Genomic DNA, 23,979 nt, shown 5'->3' on the forward strand with positions numbered 1-23,979 from the left:
CGTCGAGATGCGAGCCTGCAAAGCCTTCAGTAAGGCAAGGAGGAGGTGCTGGTCAACGGCCATTGAGGGGAGTAGTGGGGTGACTCTTGACCTCCAGGCCAGGGCTGGGGAGGGTGGGCAACAACCAAAAGGAACAGAGTCCACCAGGCCAGATAGGCAGCAGCCAGCCAGGAAGGCTCGCGGTTGTCGAGGCTCGAGGCCCTGCGGGAGGTGAGCAAAGCAACAGTCGGGAGGTGCGAAGAAGACCGGGCAAGTGTGGGGGTTGTGTCTTGGGGAGCAGCGGCCAGCGGGAGTGGGAAGACTTGACCAGATCCAGAGGCCAGTCAGGCCACAGGGCTGAGAGTGAGAGGGCTGGACTAGCAGCAACTCGACTGGACATCATTGGGAGGGGGAAGGGCGTGACGTGGGGGCCCCACAAATAGGGAGAGCATGGGGCCCCAAAAGTGTATTTCCGCCTCTGACTGAAATTGCAGTCATGATGGTGTTATTTGTACTATCTGTATTCATCAATCTGACCTGAGAGAACACATTATGACTGTTACTGGAATGGTTTCTATTCACACTTACAGATGCTGAGATGAAGTCCGAACTGTGCAATGGGTCGTCTTTGAGTGATCATATTTAAAAACCATTGGCCCCTTTCCCCACCATTCCCTACCCTCCTGTCTGCTGCTGGGTTGCACGTCTATGGCCATCAACAGACCCACTGATATGGTGGCCCAGCAGCCACCGGTCATCTACGGTCCTGGGCAATGTCAGCAGACTACTTGACAATGGAGAACATTAAGATCAATCCCACCCTGCCTGTGGACAACCTCCTCACATTCACAGGATCACCCCGTGGTGACCTGGAGTGTAAACCTGGTTCAATCTATCTGAACGATAGTGCAGAGGACATTTGTAGTCTCCCTGTTGCCATAGCTGAGATTTGCCGGGAATAGAGTTTGCACACGCTCAATCCCTCCATTTTTGTTTTATTTGTTCACGGGGTGTGAACTTCATTAGCAAGGCCAGCATTGTTGCACATCTCTATTGGCCCTTGAGAAGGTAGTGGTGAGCTGTCTTCTTGAGTGGACCGTGGAGAGGATGTTTCCATTGGTAGGAAAAACTAGAACCTGGGGACCTAGCCTCAGACTGAAGGGACAATCCTTTAAACAGAGATGAGGAGGAATTTCTTCAGCCAGAGGGTGGTGAATCTATGGAACTCTTTGCCGCAGAAGACTGTGGAGGCCAAATCACTGAGTGTCTTTAAGACAGAGATAGATGGGTTCTTGATTAATAAGGGGATCAGGGGTTATGGGGAGAAGGCAGGAGAATGGGGATGAGAAAAATATCAGCCACGATTGAATGGTGGAGCAGATGCGATGAACCAAATAGCCTAATTCTGCTCCAATGTCTTACGGTCTGGTCAATGGTAACCCCAGGATGTTGATCGTGGAGGATTCAGTGAAGGTAATGCCATTGAATCTACTTCCACCAATCAGCTGTGCATTTTTTTTTCCTGTTGTATCCAGGGTTACCAATTCTAAAAATAGCATCAGTTTCACTGCCTAGAGGATATTTTATTCATTACTCTCTATTCTTTATTGGCAAATGCTTTAAAAGACTGATCCTGAGGGAACTTGACAGGGTGGATGCTGAAAGGGTGGTACCCCTTACGGAAAAGACGAGAACCAGGGGACACCATTTAAAAATACAGGATTAAGATGGAGATGGGGATATTTTTTATTTCTTTCCAAGGTTGGTGAGTCTGTGGAACTCTTCCACAGGGAGCAGAGGAGGTCGGGTCACTGAACATTTGAGGCTGAGTTAGAAAGATTCATGACTGACAAGGGAGTCGAGGAGGTAGGCAAGAAAGTAGACATTGCAATCAGAACAGCCATGATCTTAGTAAATGGCAGTGCAAACTCCAGGGGCCAAATGGCGCACCCCTGCTCCTAATTTGTATGTTCGTATGTATGTTGCACAGTTATTTTATCTTTGTCAACGTGATACCTAATTAATGGTGCTAAGAATGACAAGTTCAATTCCTCCCCCATATGTTGTTTTCAACTTAAACTGCCCAACGTAGCTGGGGAAAAGCAGCTATACTGTGTGGATCCTACGGCAATCCTGGTCTCAGTGGGAAAGTCAACAGTCTGGTATTCCCGATTGAAGGGATTAAAAAGTCATCTTTAAGGAAAGGAGGAATTCTCCGAATTCTGACAAACCTCCATTTATCAAACCCAGTTTGTCTTGCGATAGGAGCATTTAAAGATTGATTTGTACAGTTGAATGGCTTCTTGGCTCCCTTCAGAGGAGGGTTGCCTGCATATTGCCGGAGATTTCATCACATCACCTTCCACCTTTCACAGTTCTGCTGTTTTTCCTCCGTTTTCAGTATTTCTACAACAAATACCCCAAAACAAAAGTGTTCAAAGAAATTATTTTTTTAAATTGTTATGACTACAGCAGATGTTCTTTGCTGACCAAGCAAAATCCCAGAGGGAAACGTGCTTTACTGATCATACCCTTTTTTGTAGTCTAAAAATGAGTCACTCAAATAATGATCCCGGGAACATGGAAGCTTAGTAACACTTTTGGGATTAAAAGAAAAGATTAAAATTGTGTGCTTAAGTTTTCTTTGTTCCTTGTTCATTAAAGTTACACAGCTAAAATAGTATTCGAGGCACCGTTTGAATCACAGAATCCGTACAGTGCACAGAAGGCCATTCAGCCCATCGAGTCTGCACCGACCATCTGAAAGAGCACATCTAGGCCCATTTCCCTGCCCTATCCCCGTAACCCCACCTAACCTGTACCTCTGAACACTAAGGGGCAATTTAGCATGGCCAATCTACCTAACCGGCACATCTTTGAACTGTGGGAGGAAACCCACGCAGACATGGAGAGAAAGTGCAAACTCCACACGGACAGTTACCCAAGGCCAGAATTGAACCCAGGTTCTTTGTGCTGTGAGGCAGCAGCGCTAACCACCGTGCCGTGAAAAGATCAAGCGCATAGACATTGGATGATACTGGGATCTTGTTTTGCTCTTATCCGCTTTTAACTCCAACTCCAGTAATATTACCCAAGGCAAAACTGCTGTTACTTTAGTAAAGGGAAACCACACAATTTCTCTCTCGCTCCCACTCTGTTGCGGAAATCCAAGAAAATTCAGACATAAGACTGTTTTCTGTAACAAGATTTTTCTGGTGTCTGGATGGCTCCTTCAGGTGTCACACTTCACTCAGCACAGAGCTGTCCCCAGGATACCTTCCCCACAAAGCCAACACAACTCAACTCAACATCTCTCCTTAAATATCCTTTTCCTCTTCCATCTTCAATTCCATTGTCCTCAGTCCTTTTGAACTCAGATTTTTGTATTTTTGGAAAAGCTTTCATGTCTTTGAATCGCTTCCTCTTTTGGGTCAAAGAAAATTTAATAATCTTCCCTTTGTTTATTTATGAAACCTCTGTAAGTTGTAATAGTTCCTTATTCCCCTTTGAAATTTAACAGCTGAGAAAGCAAGCCCCTATGTATCTCATAATGCAAGTTTTTAAAACTAATCTATTAACGTAGAAATCTACTTCACCATGGCCTTATTACAAACATATTCATTCAGCACCTTTACACTTTTATCTCTCAACTCTCCCAGACAATGGGCGGGATTGTCCCCTACCCAGCGGGGCGGGTGGTCCTGGTGCCGAGGAGTGGTGTGAGCCAGTCCGGCATTGGGCTGCCCGGAAGGTGCGGAATCCTCCGCACCTTCAGGGGATAGGCCGGCACCGGGGCGGAAGGTGCTTGGCGCTGCGCCAACTGGCACCGAAGGGCCTCCGCCGGCCGGCGCGTGTTGGCGCATGTGCGGGCATCCCAGTGCATGCACAGGAGGGTTCGTCTCCGCACCAGCCATGGCGGAGGTCCACTGCAGCCGGTGCAGAGGGATAGAGTGCCCCCACGGAACAGGCCTGCCCGCGGATCGGTGGGCCCCGATCGCGGGCCAGGCCACCTTGGGGGCACCCCCGGGGCCGGTTCCCCCCGCGCGCCCCCCGAGGACCCCGGAGGCCGCCCGCAGAGCCAGATCCTGCTGGTAAGTACCAGGTCTAATTTACGCCTGCGGGACCGGCCTAAAGCGGGCAGCCGCTCGGCCCATCGCAGGCCGAAGATTCGCCGAGGGGGCCGCTGCTAGCGGCCGCCAACAGGCGCTGCGCGATTTCCTCCACCGCCAAAACCCTGGCACCGGAGAACTCAGCAGCCGGCGGGGACGGGATTCACGCCGGCCCCTGGCGATTCTCCAGCCCGGCAGGGGGTCGGAGAATCCCGCCCAAGATGTCTCTATTGACTTTTCAATAGCTTAATTAAATAATTTGGGGACACGGTCTCACACACACATGCACACTCCCCCTTCTTTACAAAATAACACAATATTCCTCAATATAAAAATAAATTCCATCCTCACATGAAACCACTATGATTTCTCCAGCAGTTTCCTGGCAATCAAGGTTTAAATCTTTGACCCGCCAGAGTTGGCAAACTAACTTCATAGAGCACTGCAGTGTGGACTAGTACCACGGGTCGGCGAGACTGTGTAGAGGGAAACATTCCCTTTCCATTGACCATTAGTTGGCCTTCTGCAACAATCTGATAGCTTTAATGCTCTATTCATATCCCTGCCAACACAAATCATTGGCTTCATTGAATAAAATTCCATACCTGTTCGTAATGGGCATTCAGCTCAAATCTTTGCCTTACTAGTCCAGTGCCATAGCGACTGCATTGTGGTACAAGGTTCCCCTCCCTCCAGAATTGTCCACAAATTAAAGATGAACTTCCTGGTTACAAGCTGCAACCAATCCAGCAGAATAGATCGTAGGGGCTTTAAGAAAGTAGTATTTTCTCACCATGTCTTTGAACGCTTAAATAACTGACTGAAATCAAGGGGCTGACGCTTTTTTGTTAGGGTGGAAGGGTTAAAGGTGGGTGGCTGGGTGATGAAATCTGCAGAAACACGTCCACTCGGAATTGGCAGCGGGAGTACTGTAATGTAATCCAAGACACGGTAACTCCTGGAGATGTTCCTGGTCCTCCCTCATGTCTTTGCAACTAGTTCAGAGTGCAGATGTACTCGAAGGTTTGCAACTTCCTTAACCCTGGAGAAGTCGGGGTGGGGGGGGGGGGGGGGGGGGAGGGGGGAAACTGGACAATCAAAAGCAGTTAACTTACAAATTTGCAAAACCCTCCAGATTTCTCCTCATCTCAAGCCTGGGTTCAGCCAATTAGGGTTAACTGGATATTTGGAGGTAAGTGTCTCAATTTGGGCAGCACAGTGTTTAGCACTGCTGCCTCACAGCACCTGGGACCCGGGTTCAATTCCAACCTTAGGTGACTACCTGCGTGGAGTTTGCACGTTCTCCCCCACGTCAACGTGGGTTTCCTCCCAGAGTCCAAAGATGTGCAGGTTAGGTGGGGCAGGGGTGTGGGCTGAGATAGGGGGCACTTTCAGGGGTTGGTGCAGGACTCTTTCTCAAATGTATTTTATTCCAAACGTATTCAGAAGTACAAAAACATAAATAGATTGAAGAACATTCTCCACATCTCACGGTTCACAGTTCGTACAGGTTTTTCCTCTTTTTCACCCCCTCTTCCCCCCCCCCCCCCCCCCCCCTCCCCGGCGACAAACGATTCCTTAAACATGGTCATGAACAGTCTCCACCGTGTCTCAAAGCCCTCCGTTGCTCTCCTCAATTTAAACTTAATTTTCTCCAGCCAAAGAACGTCGTACAGGTCCCCCAGCCAAGGGGCCACCCCCCCCGGCAGCGTTGCGACCGCCATTCCAGCAAAATCCTTGGCCGGGCAACTAGAGAAGCAAAGGCCACAACAACGGCCTTCTTCCCCTCCATCAGCTCCGACATTTTCCATCCCTCAAAAATCGCCACCATAGGATCCGTCCTGGCCTCCACCCCCACAATCTTCGATAACACTCCCCTCCCGGTATCTCTACAACTTCTCACTGACCCAGAACATATGTGCGTGGTTTACTGGTGCTTGCCTACACTTCTCATCCTCGCCCGAGTCATGTGCACATTGTGTACCACCTTAAACTGAATCAAATTCACCCTCGCACACGAGCTGGTCGAATTCACCCTGTCCGTCGCCTCACTTCATACTCCCCATCCTGTCTCCCCCTCCCACTTCTCCTTCATCCTCACCACCTGCACTCCCCCCCTGTTCCCCCAGCCACCTGTATATATTCCTGATCCTACCCTCCCTTTCCACATCCGGGGGCGGCAACCGCTCCAGCAGGGTATACTCTGGCAGCTTGGGAAACTCTCCCCATTTCATCCGCGCGAGATCCCTCGCTTGCTTCCCTTTAACACCAGGTTAAAGTCCAACAGGTTTGTTTCAAACACTAGCTTTTGGAGCACTGCTCCTTCCTCAGGTGAATTCACCTGAGGAAGGAGTTGTGCTCCGAAAGCCAGTGTTTGAAACAAACCTGTTGGACTTTAACCTGGTGTTGTAAGACTTCTTACTGTGCTCACCGCAGTCCAACATCGGCATCTCCACATCATTGCTTCCCTTTGCCAACTCTACCCTTTCCCGCAGCTCTTCTATATTTAAAAACCTCTCCAGGTACAGATCCCTCCCCCTCGCCCGCCCCACCTCTCTCCACCTCCTTTGCATGCCATCCGTCTCCCGCGGGTTAAACACATGGTTTTCACATAGCGGTGTCAGCACCCACATCCCTTCCATCCTGAAGTGTCTGCTCAACTGATTCCACACCCTAATCATGGACTGTACAACCGAGCTCTCCGTATACCTCCTCGGTGCCAGAGGCAGCACCGCCATCACCAGCTGGACCCCCTACAGGACTCCCCCTGAATCCTGACCCATTCTGACCCCTCTCCTTCCCACCACCGCCTCACTTTCTCCACATTCGCCGCCCAGTAATGGTGCAGCAGATTCAGTAACGCCAACCCCTTTTTCTGCTTCTACCTCTATCGCAGGGCCCTCTTCACCTGAGGTACCTTCCCCGCCAATATAAACACCAAATTGCTGCATCCACCTCCGGAAAAAGGCCTTCGGAATGAAATCGGGAGGATCTGGAATACAAATAGGAACCTTGCCCTACCAGTGTCAAGTCTAACATATCCCATCTCTTCAAGTCCTCCCTAATCTCCTCCATCAACTTTGTTAGGTTCCATTTGTGCATCGTTGCCCACTTCCCCGTCCCCTGGACTCCCAAATACCTAAACCTATTCTGGCAACCCTAAATGGCAACACCACCTGATTGGCTCTCGCAACCGCCTCATTCACCGGAAACACCTCTCACATTTTCCGACATTCAGCTTCTAGCCCGAGATGACCTCGACCTCGCTAATAAGCCCAAAATTCTCCCCATACTCTCCAATGGGTCTGGTATGAACAGCAATAGGTCATCTGCATCAAACGACACCTGATGTTCCCTACTCCTCCTCGTAGTCCCCTGCCAGTCTGGTGACCCCCTTAGGGACATCACCAAGGGCTCTATCGCCAGCACAAACAGCAGCAGTGACAGCGGATACCCCTGCCTCGTTCCCCTGTACAGCCCAAAGCTCCGTAAACTCATCTTGTTTGTCCGTAAACTCGCCAGTGGGGCCACGTATAGCAGATGCGCCCACGCCACAAACTCCGGCCCAAACCCAAACTTTCCCAGAACCTCAAAGAGGTACTGCCACTCCACCCGGTCTAAAGCCTTCTCCGCGTCCATAGAGACCACTACCTCCAGTACCCATCCCCTCAATGGGGTCATGATCACTATTAGTAACCACCTAATTTTATTGGAAATCTGCCTGCCCTTCACGAAACCCGTTTGGGATGGTGCAGACTTGATGGGCCGAATGGGCTCCTTCTGCCCTGTAGGGATTCTATGGTTCTTTTCTAATTTAGTGTTCCCAATGCTTCATGTGTAGGTTGTGCAGATCTGGAATCTCAAGCTGGAAAGCAACTTTGTTTGATTCGCAGCTGATAGCATTTCCTGCCCACTAGTTTAACAGACAGGAAATCACATGGGTTGACAGTTGAACACAGTCATCGCTGTGTCCAACGCATTGGTCATAACTGTTACAAAAAACATTGTATGTGCTCACTGAATCGCTGCGTGTGAGCCACAGGCTTCTCTGACTAAGTCTATGCATCTCTTGCGTTGGTAAAGCTTTAGGGCTGATACTCCCTCCATTCAATGATGTTGCTGCTCAACCACCCACCACCGCTTCCCCCCCCCCCAACTTTCCTCCCTCCCCTCTCTCCCTCCCCCCTCCCCAAATACTTTAAAAGGTAAATGTCTTTCTGTCAAATGTCCCTGTGATCTCCAGCTGTCTATCGGCAGGGAGGGGGACGGGCTGGAGAGGAATTTTCCAGGGTTTTACGCCTCTCCATGGGTGTCTAGAGGCAGGGCTGGGTAATGAGTGGGACGTGTATTAATATATATTAATACAAGGGGCAGGTTTAGCACACTGGGCTAAATCGCTGGCTTTTTAAAGCAGACCAAGGCAGGCCAGCAGCACAGTTCAATTCCTGTACCAGCCTCCCCGAACAGGCGCCGGAATGTGGCGACTAGGGGCTTTTCACAGTAACTTAATTGAAGCTGACTCGTGACAATGAGCGATTTTCATTTCATTTCAAGTGTCATCAACTTCAAATGGTAAAAACTTTAGTAAGGACACGGGACGTCCACGCGGAGTAAAATAAAAAACAAAGTTTTATTTATACAAACGATCTGTACATACCTGAGATCCAGTCTGTGTACATATGCAGCAAAACCAGGACAAGATGGGCTGATATGTGGCAGGTAACATTGTGCCATACAAGTGCCAAACAATGACCATCTCCAACAAGAGAGAATCTATCCATTGCTCCTTGACATTCAGTGGCATTACCAACACTGAATCCCCCACTATCAACATCCTGGGAGTTACCATTGAGCAGAAACTGAACTGGACCCAGTTACAGCAGCAGGTCACATGCTGGGAATTCTGAGGTGGGTAACCGGCCTCCTCCAAATACTTTAAAAGGTAAATGTCTTTCTGTCAAATGTCCCTGTGATCTCCAGCTGTCTATCAGCAGGGAGGGGGACGGGCTGGAGAGGAATTTTCCAGGGTTTTACGCCTCTCCATGGGTGCCTAGAGGCAGGGCAGGGGAAGGGCTGGGTAATGAGTGGGACGTGTGCTGCAAGACGCTGGGATTCTGCAGCGAGTAACTCGCCCCCAGTTTCCCCTAAAACTGTCTCCCTTCCCCAAGGCACCAGCCAAGAGTGTGATGAAATACATTCCATTGGCCTGGGTGTGTGCAGTTCCAACAACGCAGGCTTGGCACCACCCAAGACAAAACAACCTGCTCGGTTGACACCCCCATCCACCGCTTTCAACGTTCATTCTCTTCTCCACCAATTGTACAGTGGCAGCAGTGTGCACCATCGACAAGCCACTCACCATCCTGACGGAGCTGTAATGCTTCACTTTGGTTGTTGCCGAGTCAAAATCGTGGAACTCCCTCCCTAACAGCACTGTGAGTGTAACTGAGTCATGGGCGACCAAGGTTAGTGAGGGGGCTGCATGAGTGGCACTCCATCTCAGTGGGCCCGTAAGATTGAAATCTGGCTTGTTCACTAACCATGACCCCATGACTAAGATTAAATGAAAAAATGAAAATTGCTTATTGTCACAAGTAGGCTTCAATGAAGTTACTGTGAAAAGCCCCTAGTCGCCACATTCCGGCGCCTGTTCGGGGAGGCTGGTACGGGAATTGAACTGTGCTGCTGGCCCACCTTGGTCTGCTTTAAAAGCCAGCGATTCAGCCCAGTGTGCTAAACCAGCCCCTGGTATTTAATATATTAAATACATTTAATACATGCCGAATATGTCAGAATGAGTTAAAGAAAATACGTAATTATTTATATATTAATACAAGGGGCAGGTTCAGCACACTGGGCTAAATCGCTGGCTTTTTAAAGCAGACCATGGCAGGCCAGCAGCACGGTTCAATTCCCGTACCAGCTTCCCTGAACAGGCGCCGGCATGTGGCGACTAGGCGCTTTTCACAGTAACTTCATTGGAGCCTACTCATGACAATAAGCAAATTTCATTTCATTTCAAGTGTCATCAACTTCAAATGGTAAAAACTTTAATAAGGACACGGGATGTCCACGCAGATTAAAACAAAAAACAAAGTTTTATTTATACAAACGATCTGTACATACCTGAGATCCCTACCGGGTTCCTACGGTGCCTTACTGGCTGACCTTTATACATTGGTTCATTGAGATATCTTGTCCCTAGCGGGAGTGCTCGTACTCCACAGGGAGCACGGGGTAGGCAAACATGCCCACCCCATAGGTTCCATGCGGGATAACATAAAAACAAAATAAATATTTATGTTTTGGACGCAGATGGAGCGCACGTCTCTCAGTCAATGCTGTGAGCAATCAGAACGCTCCTCATTCACTCGCCCTCGCTTTGTGTGCGAATCACTTCAGTCACACCGATCAGAGAAAAACAACACGGACAGAAACCGGCTGAATGTGGCCACCCTGCGCGTGTGCTGTGGTCAGGAAATGTCTTGTGGGCCAGACTCAGAACCCACATGGGGGCTGCAAGTGGCCCTCGGGCCGCAGGGTGCCCAGCACTGGTGTAACAACACCACTTGGGGAATGCAGAGGTTCAAGAACACTGCCCAGTCCATCACGCAAACCTGCCTCTCATCCACTGACTCCATCTACACCTCCCGCTGCCGGGGGAAAGCGGGCAGCATAATCAAAGACCCCTTTCCCACCCGGCTTACTCACTCTTCCAACTTCTTCCACCAGGCAGGAGATACAGAAGTCAGAGAACACGCACCAACAGACTCAAAAACAGCTTCTTCTCCCAGATATCTCACAAACCGCTGTTATTGGAGTCCTGAATGACCATCTTATAGACTGAACTGATCTCTCCACACATCTTCACTACTGAGTAGTCCTACACTCCATATGCTCACCTGATGCCTGTGTCTATGTATTTACATTGCGTATTTATCGTATGTCCGATGTTTTTTCATGTATGGACGGATCTGTCTGGACTGTACCTTGGTACACGTGACAATAAATCAAATCCAATCCAATTGTAAAGGCACTGTTAGGGATGGCCAATATATGTTGGGCTTGCCAGAAAAGATCATAACATAAGAACAAATAGAACATGATCCAGCTGTCACAGCGTTGTGTGGGCAGGAATCATATAATCTTCTCCTAGCCATTAGTTTTGTCTGTTCAGATATAAATATATGTCCTTAAGTGGTACCATTTGGGGGGAGGCATGCTCTTAACAGAAACGTATCGATGATTAATAACTTGCCGTATTGCTCCAATATATTTTAGGAATACCTCATTGATCAGCAAGATGCACGGTGTGGTAGTTTCCCGCTGGACGTTATATACGGGGGCAGTGGGGGGATGTGGAGGTCCCACAACCAATGGATTTGGTGTCTGAGAAGAAAGCTCTTGCTTGCCTGACTTGGGGACAGGTTTAGCACAGTGGGCTAAATAGCTGGCTTGTAACGCAGAACAAGACCAGCAGCGCGGGTTCAATTCCCTTACCGGCCTCCCCGAACAGGCGCCGGAATGTGGTGACTAGGGAATTTTCGCAGTAACTTAATTGAAGCCTACTCGTGACAATAAGCAATTTATTATTATTTCACGAGATTTTCCGTCTGATCAATTTCACTAGTTTGTGCTTTCGTTCCGTGCAACAGGTATTCCACGAACACAGCATCATCTTTGGATATCGCCCCCCCAGGAGCACAGCTACGGACTGCTTATTCAGTCTGTTCCAATTGACAAACGAGACGGTGAACATCTGGACCCACTTCCTTCCGACCTGGTAAGTACTCACTGGACGTGGAATTACACTCTTGAAGAATGAACTTTATTAATATGGCACCTTTTGGGATGGTCACTCTGATTTAGTAAGCAAACGCAGCGACCAATTTACACGGACCAAGGTCCCGGGATGGGAATGAGAAACGAGCTGTGACTAATTAATCTGCTAACTAAGTGATGAATATTACTTCACAGCCAGTGGCGTGCAGAGGTCTGGTGATGCCCGGGGCAAATCTTGATTGTATGCCCCAAAGACTCAAGTATAAGGCCTAATATACTGAGAAATATTATGAGAAAGGAAAACATTTTGAACATATAAACACAGATGAAACATGAAATAAACGCTTAATTCGATTTTAATATAAATCAATCAAATTTATTAAGTTCTTTTCCCCAAATGATACCTCCTGTCACAAAACACCTGAACTACTTCACTTTTTACATCAGCTGTGAGAAATTCTTTTTCAATGCTTATTAAAGCCAGGTTGGTCAGTCGCTCCTGTGACATAGAAGACCTCAGATATGTTTTTATTAATTTCAGTTTTGAAAATGACCTTTCACAGCTTGCGACTGAAAATGCGATTGTAAGCAGTAATCTGTATGAAACACACAGCGTCGGAAAGACATCCCTCCCATACTGCAGTAAAGACTCCAGAGCATCTTTAGGATCAGGGGGAACTCTATTCCCTCCAGCTCGAAGGAGCATCACAAAATCAATAATTTTGTCATATAACTGAATTGCAACCACATCATTGTCATAATAATTTGCAAAGTCTGAACATTCCTTTTTTAATTTCTCTCTTTCTTGATCATCTTCAATCACTACTGAATTCAAGTTCAGAAGAAAAGAAAATCGGTTACTGAGTCTTTGAAGACGGACACTGCGGTCTTCAATTTCAGTTTTTAATCTGTTCACAATCTCTACCATTACTCTATTAATTTCTTCTTGTGCCGTCAGTCCACTATCTCTTGCTGACTCTCCAGGCATTATTCTTCTTCTCCTTGTTCGTGCAATTGGTATTCCCCAATTTTCACAATATTCATTGGCTAAATCTATTGCATTGTGGATAATTTCGTCATTCTTCAAATTCAAGATATGAATAAGTCCTCTCAGATCACAAGAAGCTTCATGGAACCCCATTTTCGGATCCTGCAAACGTTTTGAGACTTTCTCCACTGATGATAAAACTGAGTACCAAAAATTTAATAAAGCTATAAACGGGAACTGTTGAATAGAGTTCAGTAGCGATCCTGCATCAGATTTAGTTTCCCTTGAAAATTCTCCTTCCAGCAGGTGTTGAAGGCTTGCAATAACGTTGTCACACTCTTCGTGGATTACTTGCACAGCATCATGGCTGGAACTCCATCTTGTGTCACACTGTCTTTTCACAGTCCGAGTGCCAAATGATTTTAACAATTCCCAACGAGAAGTAGATGAAGAAAAAAAAGTAAAGAGTTTTTCTAGAATGCCAAAAAATGTAACAACAACAGGTTGCACCTCACTTGCATGGACACAGGCCAAATTGAGGCTGTGGTTCTCGCAGTTCACAAACACAGCTTTTGGGTTAACTTCAAGAATTTTTTGTTGAACACCTCCTCTCACTCCAGCCATAACTGCTGTGTTATCATATGCTTGACCACGACAGTCATTCATGGAAATTTTGTCTTCTTCCAATTTTTCCTGAATTTTATTTACCAGGCTGACTGCATCTTTCTTGTTAACTTGAAAAAATCCCAGAAATGTCTCCTTTATTTCTACTTTTCTGTTTTCATCAATATGAACGTAAACCAGAATTTCAGAAACCTGATCTTCATGGGCAATATCTGGAGTTGAATCCAGCATTATGCTAAAATATTTTGCGTCCTTAATTTCGGAAATTATATTTTTCTTGACAGTTTCACCAAGAAGATTGATTATTTTGTTTTGAATTCTGTTGGACAAGTAGGTGACACTTTTTGGTTTCTCTTTCCCTCTCTGCAAGTGTTTTTCTAAGATGTCATCATATTTGGCCAAAAGTCTGATTGTTGCTAGAAAGTTTCCTGTATTTTCACTGACTGTCTCCCCGGCTCTGATAACCCAGATATTCCTTCTCCTCGATGTCCACGATAGGCAAGATTCTGTTTTGCCAGAAAGGATATAACCTCGACAATCCGTTCAGTTATAGCTTTCCATCTTTTCTTTTCAGCAGACATTTGCTGTTGAAGTTCAGCATCTATCGTAGTTGAATGATGGAGTCGAACTACGAGGTTCAGGTATTCCCTCATGTGAGCTCTATGAGAAGGGCTTTTCTCATGGTCAAGTATTGTTGGATTTAATTTTCTCCAAGTGGAGAAACCGTCTTCCTTTCCAAAGTTTGACACAGACGACAAATGCTCCTTTGAAAACAAAAAGCAGACAAAACAGTAGCATGCTTTCCGATATGGAGAGTATGACAACCATTTTCTCTCCACAATTTCTCCGTTTGTGGAAACTTTATCAAACCACTGTTTGGAAAATGATCTCCCATCCTTCTCAGCAAATGGACCACTTTTATTCTGATATCTTTCAGGGCTATGTTGTAATATTGTCATCTTCAAATGATCTGGAATCGGTTTCTTCAAACAGCCAAAATCGCTTCTTTGCAAAAATATGCTAAAATCTTCTTTATTTTCGTCACATGGATCATCATCCTGACAACGAGACTGAGGAGAGAGAGTATTATGTTCTGACCGAGCTGAATCCGTATCAGAAAAATCCTTCTCTGCACCCACATCATCTTTTACTTCTCCAGGTTCTCCTACTTCTTCTTTACTTCTTTTTATCCATGCATCTAATGCCCCTCTTTGATGGGACTCTTCTTCGACTCTGGCCCTCTTTTTTTTCCTGTTCTGTGCTCCACTCGGTTGTACACAAAATACTTGTAACATTTCATTTTCTATCTCAAAAACCGTAAGACGCATGAGAAAATTGGAAGAAAATGGTAAACAAACGGTCAGTTGCAGACGGATAAACAATATTTCATTTCTTTGTTCCTTCGTATCAAATTATTTCACACTGATTCTCCACTGATAATTTTGTGCAATTTATATCATAGACTTGCAACTTAGTGGTATCTGTATTCGAATATTAGCATGTTAAGGAATAAATGTCTCCTATTCCGAGATTAAATGCCATAGCAGTCCTCTGATCATCCAGGCTTCACTCTTACTACATCCCACGTAAATATTTCATTAAATATCACCAAAAAACCTATAAAAAACGTAGTTGCACCTGTTCTAGAGCTATTCACTGACCTGAGTAGGTAAAAGAACTAATCTAGATGCACAAAAAGCGGAAGAAAAGACGAGTTATGTCTCGAGGAAACGCAGGAACGAACAGCCACGTCTGCTTGTTGCTTTTGATGGTTGCACCACGTATATCATGCGCATGCGTGTGGGGGGATGGGGAGAAGCACCATTTTCTCTAGACAGAAAGGGTACACCATGTTAAAGGAATAAAGGGCTAACAACTGCCTCTGCAGTGTGGTGAGCCTCCAAAAATTGATTTATCACCGCTGAAATTTTAAAATTACTATCTTATTTCCTTCTCTGGGGCAGCACGGTGGCCTAGTGGTTAGCACAACCGCCTCACGGAACTGAGGTCCCAGGTTCGATCCCGGCTCTGGGTCACTGTCCGTGTGGAGTTTGCACATTCTCCCCATGTCTGCATGGATTTCGCCCCCACAACCCAAAAAATGTGCAGAGTAGGTGGATTGACAACGCTAAATTGCCCCTTAATTGAAAAAAATAATTGGGTAATCTAAATTTTTAAAAAATTAAAAAAAAAAAAAAAAAATTACTTCCTTCTCTGATTGGATGTCCCCATCCAATGGATGCCCGGGGCCAATGCACCGTTGCCCCCCCCCCCCTCTGCACGCCACTGTTCACAGCGCCAGGGACCCAAGTTCGATTCCCGGCTTGGGTCACTGTCTGTGCGGAGTCTGCACGTTCTCCCCGTGTCTGCGTTCGTTTCCTCCGGGTGCTCCGGTTTCCTCCCACAAGTCCCGAAAGACATGCTGTTAGGTCATTTGGACATTCTGAATTCTCCCTCCGTGTACCTGAACAGTTGCCGCAATGTGGGGACTACGGGCTTTTCACAGTAACTTCATCGCAGTGTTAATGTAAGCCTACTTGTGGCCCTAGTGAAGACTATTATTATTTTCCCAACATCTCCATCTATCCCAAATATCTCCCACCAACTCCATCTCTTCCACATATCTCCATCATAAGGTTAGAAATGGGATGTTCGCTGATAACTGTACAATGATCAATGGCACTTGCAACTCCTTAGATAATGATGCAGTCTGTGTACATATGCAGCAAAACCAGGACAAGATGGGCTGATATGTGGCAGGTAACATTGTGCCATACAAGTGTCAAACAATGACCATCTCCAACAAGAGAGAATCTATCCATTGCTCCTTGACATTCAGTGGCATTACCAACACTGAATCCCCCACTATCAACATCCTGGGAGTTACCATTGAGCAGAAACTGAACTGGACCCAGCTACAGCAGCAGGTCACATGCTGGGAATTCTTAGGTGGGTAACCGGCCTCCTGTCTTCCCAAAGTCTGTCCACTTTCCACAAGGCACAAGTTAGGAATACTCTCCACTAGCCTAGATTAGTGCAACTGCAACACTCAAGAAGCTCAACATCATCCAAAACAAGGCAACCTACTTGATTGGCGCCCCATCCACCACATTAGACACATTCTTCCACCTCTGTCGCACAGTGGCTACAGTGTGTACCGTCTTCACGATGCATTGCAGCAACTCATCAAAGCTTCTTCAACGGTATCTTCCAAACCCACGGCCGCTACCATCACGAAAGATAAGGGCCAGGATTCGACCGATCGTTCGATAAGCTCTTTCAGGGCAGAATATCCTTGAGGATGGGATGTGTTAAAAAAATTCTTCGTGGGGTCTGGGTGTTGTTGGCTGAGGGATAAAGATTTGTCTGAACACTCAGGAGAACCTCCCCTCCTCTCCTTTGAAACAGTGCATTGGCCCCGACTGAGAGGGGAGACGTCATTCCAGGGTCAGCATCATGGGCAGCGCAGCACCCGCTCAGTGCAGGCACCTGTCTGGATCGTGTGCTTCTCCCCTGGCGATTTTCCCCCTGGGTGTTCCGACAAATCTTCATCCCTCAGCCAACATCGTTAAAACCGATTACCCAGTCATCATCGCCGCATCACCTGCATGTGGGATCTTGCTGTGTGAAATGTGGCGGCCGCGTTCCTTAGGTTTTGAAAGTATTTCACCAGGCCGCAGCGCTTGCGATGACCTGAGATTGCGAAAGGCGCTATATAAATGCAAGTCTTACTTGACTGTGTTGTGAAAGAGGGAACGATGAGGTTTCGACATGACTGCTCCCACAACGTTGCTGGGACAATGTAAGCAGCACGTTGTCACGCTCCCAATAACCGGATACTGGCTGACAAATAGTGGGAAGGAGTGAGAATGCCTTTTTTAAATATGAAAGCAAAATACCACAGATGCTGGAAATTTGGGATTTGAGATGAAAATGGAAAATGCTGGAAAAAGCTCAGGAGATCCGGCAGCCACTTGCATACATTTATTGTCCAAACCAGCCAGCCGACCAACTTTTTGAGTAACGCGTGGATTGTTTGGCCAAGGTTGGCTCAATACGAACACTTAGCTTACCTGAGGTGAAATTCTCTTTGTGTTATCTTAAAGCAGGTGACAAGTTACTTATCTGTAAGTGGTTAACAGCGCCAATTAGAACAGCTGCTCTGCGCTATCTCTGCACTTGACTAGCAGCAATCTTGTGCTGTAATTTCTTTTCCTGTCTGGGGTTGAGCCGAGGCTGGATTCCAACTTATTTCAGTTTGATTAGTTTTAATTGAGCTGCTGAAGCTGTGTTCGCGTTCACGCAAGCAAGGAAGAGGGCAAGGTTGTTAAAAATCCAATAAGGAGTAAATCTCCTGCTGGTGCTCACTTGATGCCCTGAGTGAGCTACATGGAGTTTGTAAGCACGAAAGCGGAGGTAGTTTGGTCTCAGTTGGGGCGGAGGCAGACGGGATTACGCTCCTGGGGTCCGGGAAAATGAAAATATCTGCCGGCTTTCCTGATCCTGAATCTGGGGCGGGATTCTCCAACCCGCCCCCCCGGGCCGGGTCGGAGAATCGCCGGGGGCAGGCGTCAATCCCGCCCCCGCAGTGTCCCGAATTCTCTGGCACCGGAGATTCGGTGGGGGCGGGAATCGCTCTGCACAGTTTGCCGGACCTCACCAGTAGTCTTCACCATGGCGGAGGCGGAAGTGACTCCCTCCCCTGCACATGCACGGGGATGACGTCAGCAGCCGCTGCCGGCATATGCGCGGACTTCCGCCGGCCGGCGAAGTCCCTTCGGCCCTGGCTGGTGTGGCGCCAAAGGCCGTCCACGGCAGCCGGCGGGACGTGACCCACTCCGGCACAGGCCTAGCCCCTCAATGTTAGGGCTTGGCCCCTAAAGGTGCGGAGACCTCCGCCGGGGGGTGGCCGATGCCGGAGTGGTTCACGCCACTCCATCACGCCGGGACCCCCCGCCTCGTCGGGTAGGGGAGAATCCCGGCAATGGTTCATAGGCACCTTGCTGGAAAGGGGCATTTGCATGGACATGTCCAAAGATGTGCAGGTTAGGTGGATTGGCTGTGCTAAAATTGCCCCTGAGTGTCCAAAAGATGTGCAGGTTAGGTGGGGTTATGGGGATAGGGTGGGGGAGTGGGCCTTGGTGGGGTCTCTTTCAGAGGGTCAGTGCGGACCCGAAGTGCCAAATGGCCTTTCACTGCATTGTGGGCATTCTATGATTGTATGTCCCATGGCCGTATTTTGCTGAAGAGCGGCAGAGATACTCTTCCTGGTGTCTTAGCTGGCATTAATCTCCCAACCAGCAAAACAAATCAAGCAGGTGGGCTGGCCTTATGGCCCATTGAGGTTTGTGGGATCCTGCTGTGCACATGTTTCCTGCATTACAGCAGTGATGATACTTCAGAGGTAATTCATTGGACTTAAAACGATTTTGGGCAGAGAGCAGCATGGTAGCACAGTGGTTAGCACAGTTGATTCGCAGCTCCAGGTCCCAGGTTCGATTTCCGGCTTGGGTGACTGTCTGTGTGGAGTCTGCACATTCTCCCCGTGTCTGAGTGGGTTTCCTCCCACAGTCCTAAGATGTTCAGGTGAGGTGGATTGGTCCTGACAAATTGCCTTTAGTGTGCAAAAATGTTAGGTGGGTTCATGGGTTAGTGATAGGGTGGAGGCATGGACGTAAGTAGGTGCTCTTTCCAAGGGCCGGTGCAGACTTGATGGGCTGAATGGTCTCCTTCTGCACTGTAAATTCTAGGATTGTATGAAAAGCTATACATTCTTCTTTGTAGATGTCAGGATCAGCTTCATTTTGATGGGACCAGTGGCCCAATAGCTCTGACAGCCATCGTCTGAGATCACTCATGTGGAATGATCACTTCACAATGGAAAGCAGTCGATGTACAGTTGCCTCCATCTGCGCCTTATTAAACCAACAAATATACCAAAATAAATCAGGCCCTTCCTATCGCAATTTGACCCTGGGGTATCTCTTAGCCGTACTTCCTCTGACAGCAACTTGCTTTGAATCATTTTCACTCCTAAGCAAGAAATTATACAATTTCGAAGGGAGTCAGGGAATTTTCTCTGATTGCTTGCTGGCTGCGTCAGTACAGGGCAATGGAGGCCATAAATGTCTTGCTAATGATCCTCCAGCCAATCACATGCGCTAAACACTTGAGGCTTATGGTTGCTCAGACTCACTTCATAACTGTCACACGCCAGCCTGAAGAACATCTCAGTCTGGTTGTTAACTGCAACCCAAAGGTGGGAAAATCGTGCAAAGAATCTACATGTAGACAATAAAAACACAGGGCGCGATTCTCCCAAAACGGGAGAAATCGTAAGGCTGGCGTCAAACCCGGGCGGGTTTGACGCCAGCGCGCCCCTTCCCGACCGGGAACCGATTCTGGTCCCCGGTCGGGGCTAGCAGCCCGACTCCGCAAGCTCCGGCATCACGGGCTTAATGAATTTCGTTAAGCCCGCTTGCCGGAGTTAGCGCCGGCTGACGCGTCATATGACGTCAGCCGCGCATGCGCGGATTGGAAGACTCCAACCCGCGCATGCACAGATGACGTCATCGCATATTTGCGCGAAACCCGCGCATGCGCGGGCCGGGATGCCCCTCAGCCGCCCCGCGAATGGATACTGCGGGGCGGCGGAAGGACAAATAGTGCGCGGCCATCGGGCCCGCTGCCCGCGATCGGTGCCCACCGATCGCGGGCCCATGGCACCCTTGGCACGGCCGTGGTACTGCCGTGCCAATCGGTGCCATGGTTATAAAAAGCGAGTTGTTCCCGCCGTTTTTACGAACGACCAGACCAGGTGTGTTTGCCGTTCGTAAAAACAGCGTAAAGGGCTGGGACTTCGGCCCATCTATCAGCTGTGAATCGCTGCCGGCCGTAAAAAAACGGCGGCAGCGATTCGTGTCGGGAGTTGGGCGGGGGGGGGGGGGGGGGGGGGGGGGGTGGTGGAGAATAGCGGGAGAGCGGGAAAAATGTCGGGAAGGCCCTCCCGCTATTCTCCGACCCGTCGTGGGGGTCGGAGAATTTCGCCCACAATACTTCAGCTTGGTTAAATGTAACACAGCTCACGCACAATCACATGGGAAGTTTGCGAGAGCGTGGAAATAATATTGAGCGGAACCCCGACCCCCCCCCCCCCGGACCCATGTGGCGCATTCTTTGGTGGCAGGGCGCTCGCAGATATCAGCAGCGCTTTGCGTGGCTCACCAGCCACGCCAACCGGGTGGGGGGGGCAGGTGGGCTGTCGGCGGAACCGAAAGATTTCACCAGCGGGAAGGGCCGGAAGATCCCACTGCAGGGAAGACAGAGATTTGTTTCCCGAAAAACTAGCTTTCCCAACTGTAGTTCCCCATTATGGAGGAAAACCTGTACGTTTCCTGGGCAGCAGGGTAGCATGGTGGTTAGCATAAATGCTTCACAGCTCCAGGGTCCCAGGTTTGATTCCCGGCTGGGTCACTGTCTGTGTGGAGTCTGCACGTCCTCCCCCTGTGTGCGTGGGTTTCCTCCGGGTGCTCCGGTTTCCTCCCACAGTCCAAAGATGTGCGGGTTAGGTGGATTGGCCATGATAAATTGCCCGTAGTGTCCTAATAAAAGTAAGGTTAAGGGGGGGTTGTTGGGTTACGGGTATAGGGTGGATACGTGGGTTTGAGTAGGGTGATCATGGCTCGGCACAACATTGAGGGCCGAAGGGCCTGTTCTGTGCTGTACTGTTCTATGTTCTATGTTTCGGGGAGGGTGTGTGCATCACGTTGGCAGCGTTGCGATCCGCGAGATTTCCTGCGCTGTTGGACCGAGTCCCGGTAGCGAAGGGTGTCGCTGAGGTGCGCTGCCCTCGATGACGAGAAAACTAGTTTAAAACTCGTCAGGAGCAATCTGGCAACAGACAAAATGGAATGTTCTTTACTGTAAATATTTTTGGAAAAATCCATGCCGGAAGAATACATAAACATTGATCACGTTTAAAGGAGCCATTCATATACCGTTCTGATTACTGTTGGGGGAGATGGGCTGTGTCGGAGAAAGCAGTGACAGCCAACGTCATGGCACCATGGGTGGGTCTGTTGCACAAGAGCGGGGGGGAGGAAAAATGTCAGGGTTATTGTGGTCGGGGATTCAATTGTAAGGGGAACAGGCAGGCCTTTCTGTGGCCGCAGAAGAGACACCAGGATGGTATGTTGCCTCCCTGGTGCCAGGGTCAGGGGTGTCACTGAATGGCTGCAGGGTATACTGAAGGGGGACGGCAAACAGACAGGTATCGTGATACACATTGACATCAACCATATGGGCAGAAAAACGGATGAGGTCCCGAAAGCAGCATTTAGGGAGCGAGAAAGTAGATTAAGAAACAGTACCCAGAAGGTAGTAATCTCTGCATTACGTCCGATGCCACATTGGCTCATTGACATTCGATGGGTATTAACTGGTGTTCATGGATTGTTGAGAGATAGATTGTGACATTGGTTGAAACTCACTCTTTGGTATGAAGTGCATGGTCTGTGATATCATCAGGACCACAAGTTTTAGATGGGTGGCACAATGGCACAGTGGTTAGCACTGCTGCCCCACAGCGCTAGAGACCCGGGTTCAATTCCAGCCTTGGGTGACTGTGTGGAGTTTGCTCTTCCCCTCTGTCTGCGAGGGTTTCCTTTGGATGCTCCGGTTTCCTCCCACAGTCTAAAGACATGCAGGTTAGTTGGATTGGCTATGCTAGAATCATAGGATCTTAGAATTTGCAATGCACGCATTGGCGCTGGTCCCACTGCGCATGCGCAGACCCGCGTGCCCGTTTGACGCCAGGGATTGACAGCTGGAGTGGCTTGGGTTGCTCCAGTGCTGTGCTGGCCCCCTGTATGGGTCAGAATCGCTGCTCCTGAGGGCACGTTGACGCCGTCGAGAAATGCGACGGCGTTTACCCACTTAGCCAGAGGATCAGAAAATCCCACCCATACTTTTTGTTAAAGACTGCCTAGTTTACAGAGCCATTACTGAAGCAGTGAATCAGCAATACATGATGTGCATCAGTACCCAACTATCCAATGCATCCTTGAAATTACTAAAGGAATGTTATTTAAGAACCTCAATCCAAAATAATTCCAAGTGGAATGCAAAGAATGTGGTCTCCAAGGTATTCAAGGTGCTTGGATTTGTGGATGCTTTAACAATAGTAAAGGAAATGCTGCACCAGACATTGGTTCGACCACAATTAGAGTAAGGCTTCGCCACCTGGACCTATAGGCTGAGAAAAAAAATTACCCTCCTTGATAAAGTTCAATGATGGGCAGCTCGTTCTATTACAAACAATTACTGGTGAGATTCTAGAGTCTCCCAGTTAGTCATGTTATATACCAATGATTAGATCATAGAATTTACAGTGCAGAAGGAGGCCATTCGGCCCATCAAGTCTACACAAGCCCCTGAAGGAGCACCCTACTTAAGCCCACACTCCTACCCTATCGCCACAACCCCACCTAACGTTTGGACACTATGCGCAATTTAGCATGGCCAATCCACCTAACCTGCACATCTTTGGACTGTGGGAAGAAACCGGAGCATCCAGAGGAAACCCAAGTAAACACGGGGAGAACGTGCAGATTCCGCAAAGACAGTGACCCAAGCCGGGAATCGAACCTGGGACCCTGGTGCTATGAAGCAACAGTGCTAACCGCTGTGCTACCGTGCGGCCCTTAGATGTTTTTTTTTTCAAATGTTTCCCAGCTGGCCCAGTCTCCAGAAACGATGAAAAGCCCTTGGGCTGATGTGCCTCTATAAAGCTTGGAGTGCCTCCAAGGAGTACATTAAGTCCGAAAGTCAACCGGCTCGAAGAGGTAATGACCAACAACTCGAGCTGCAGACATCCCACGGAGCTTCCTTTGCTCACTCCTTTTTCCCAAGAACAATTAAGGACCTGATCAATCTTCCAGAAGCTTTAATCTCCATGCCCTCAGCTAAGGAAAACCAGCTGAACATTTTAAATGAATGTGACCATTGTCTTCACTGGTTGTGTGCCTCCTGTGAAAACGCTCTAGTGGGAAACTTTACCAAGTACCAAGGGCATCGCAAAGTGCTTTGCAGGCAGGAAGCACATTTGAAGTGTCGTTACTATTGTTATGTAGGAAGTGGGTTGAGCAAGTTCAAAGATAAATTTCTTGTCTGCATTAAACCTTATTACGTTAAATTCAATTAAAAATGATTTTCTCTCCTGCAGGTATTTCCTCTGGAACCTCCTGGCCCTCTCCTACACCTTGGACTTCTGGAATGAAGCTTACACATGGCCTCTCCTGGTTTACATGCTGTCAAGTTGCATCTACCCGTTTACTTCAAGCTGTGCCCATACGTTTAGCTCAATGTCCACCCGCGCCAGGCACATCTGCTTCTTTTTTGACTATGGTGCTCTCAGCCTGTACAGCCTAGGTACGAACGACTACATTGATTCAGCTGAATGTATAGCCAACATGTTAGTGGGGAAAGGTGGGTGTCTTC

General features: G+C 48.3%; 1 protein-coding gene across 2 annotated transcripts in view; it reads left to right on the forward strand.

The window, feature by feature from the left end:
- The window catches only part of LOC119974488 (membrane progestin receptor gamma-B-like), a 130,027-nt gene that overhangs the window by 82,097 nt on the left and 23,951 nt on the right, over positions 1-23,979 (forward strand). For both annotated transcript variants that reach the window (XM_038813418.1, XM_038813419.1), the window contains exons 4-5: positions 11,744-11,871; positions 23,705-23,910. In XM_038813418.1, the coding sequence (XP_038669346.1) occupies positions 11,744-11,871; positions 23,705-23,910 (334 nt within the window). The remainder of the gene's footprint in view (positions 1-11,743; positions 11,872-23,704; positions 23,911-23,979) is intronic.

The sequence above is a fragment of the Scyliorhinus canicula genome, chromosome 12 (assembly GCF_902713615.1).
Source record: "Scyliorhinus canicula chromosome 12, sScyCan1.1, whole genome shotgun sequence".
Lineage (NCBI taxonomy): Eukaryota > Metazoa > Chordata > Chondrichthyes > Carcharhiniformes > Scyliorhinidae > Scyliorhinus > Scyliorhinus canicula.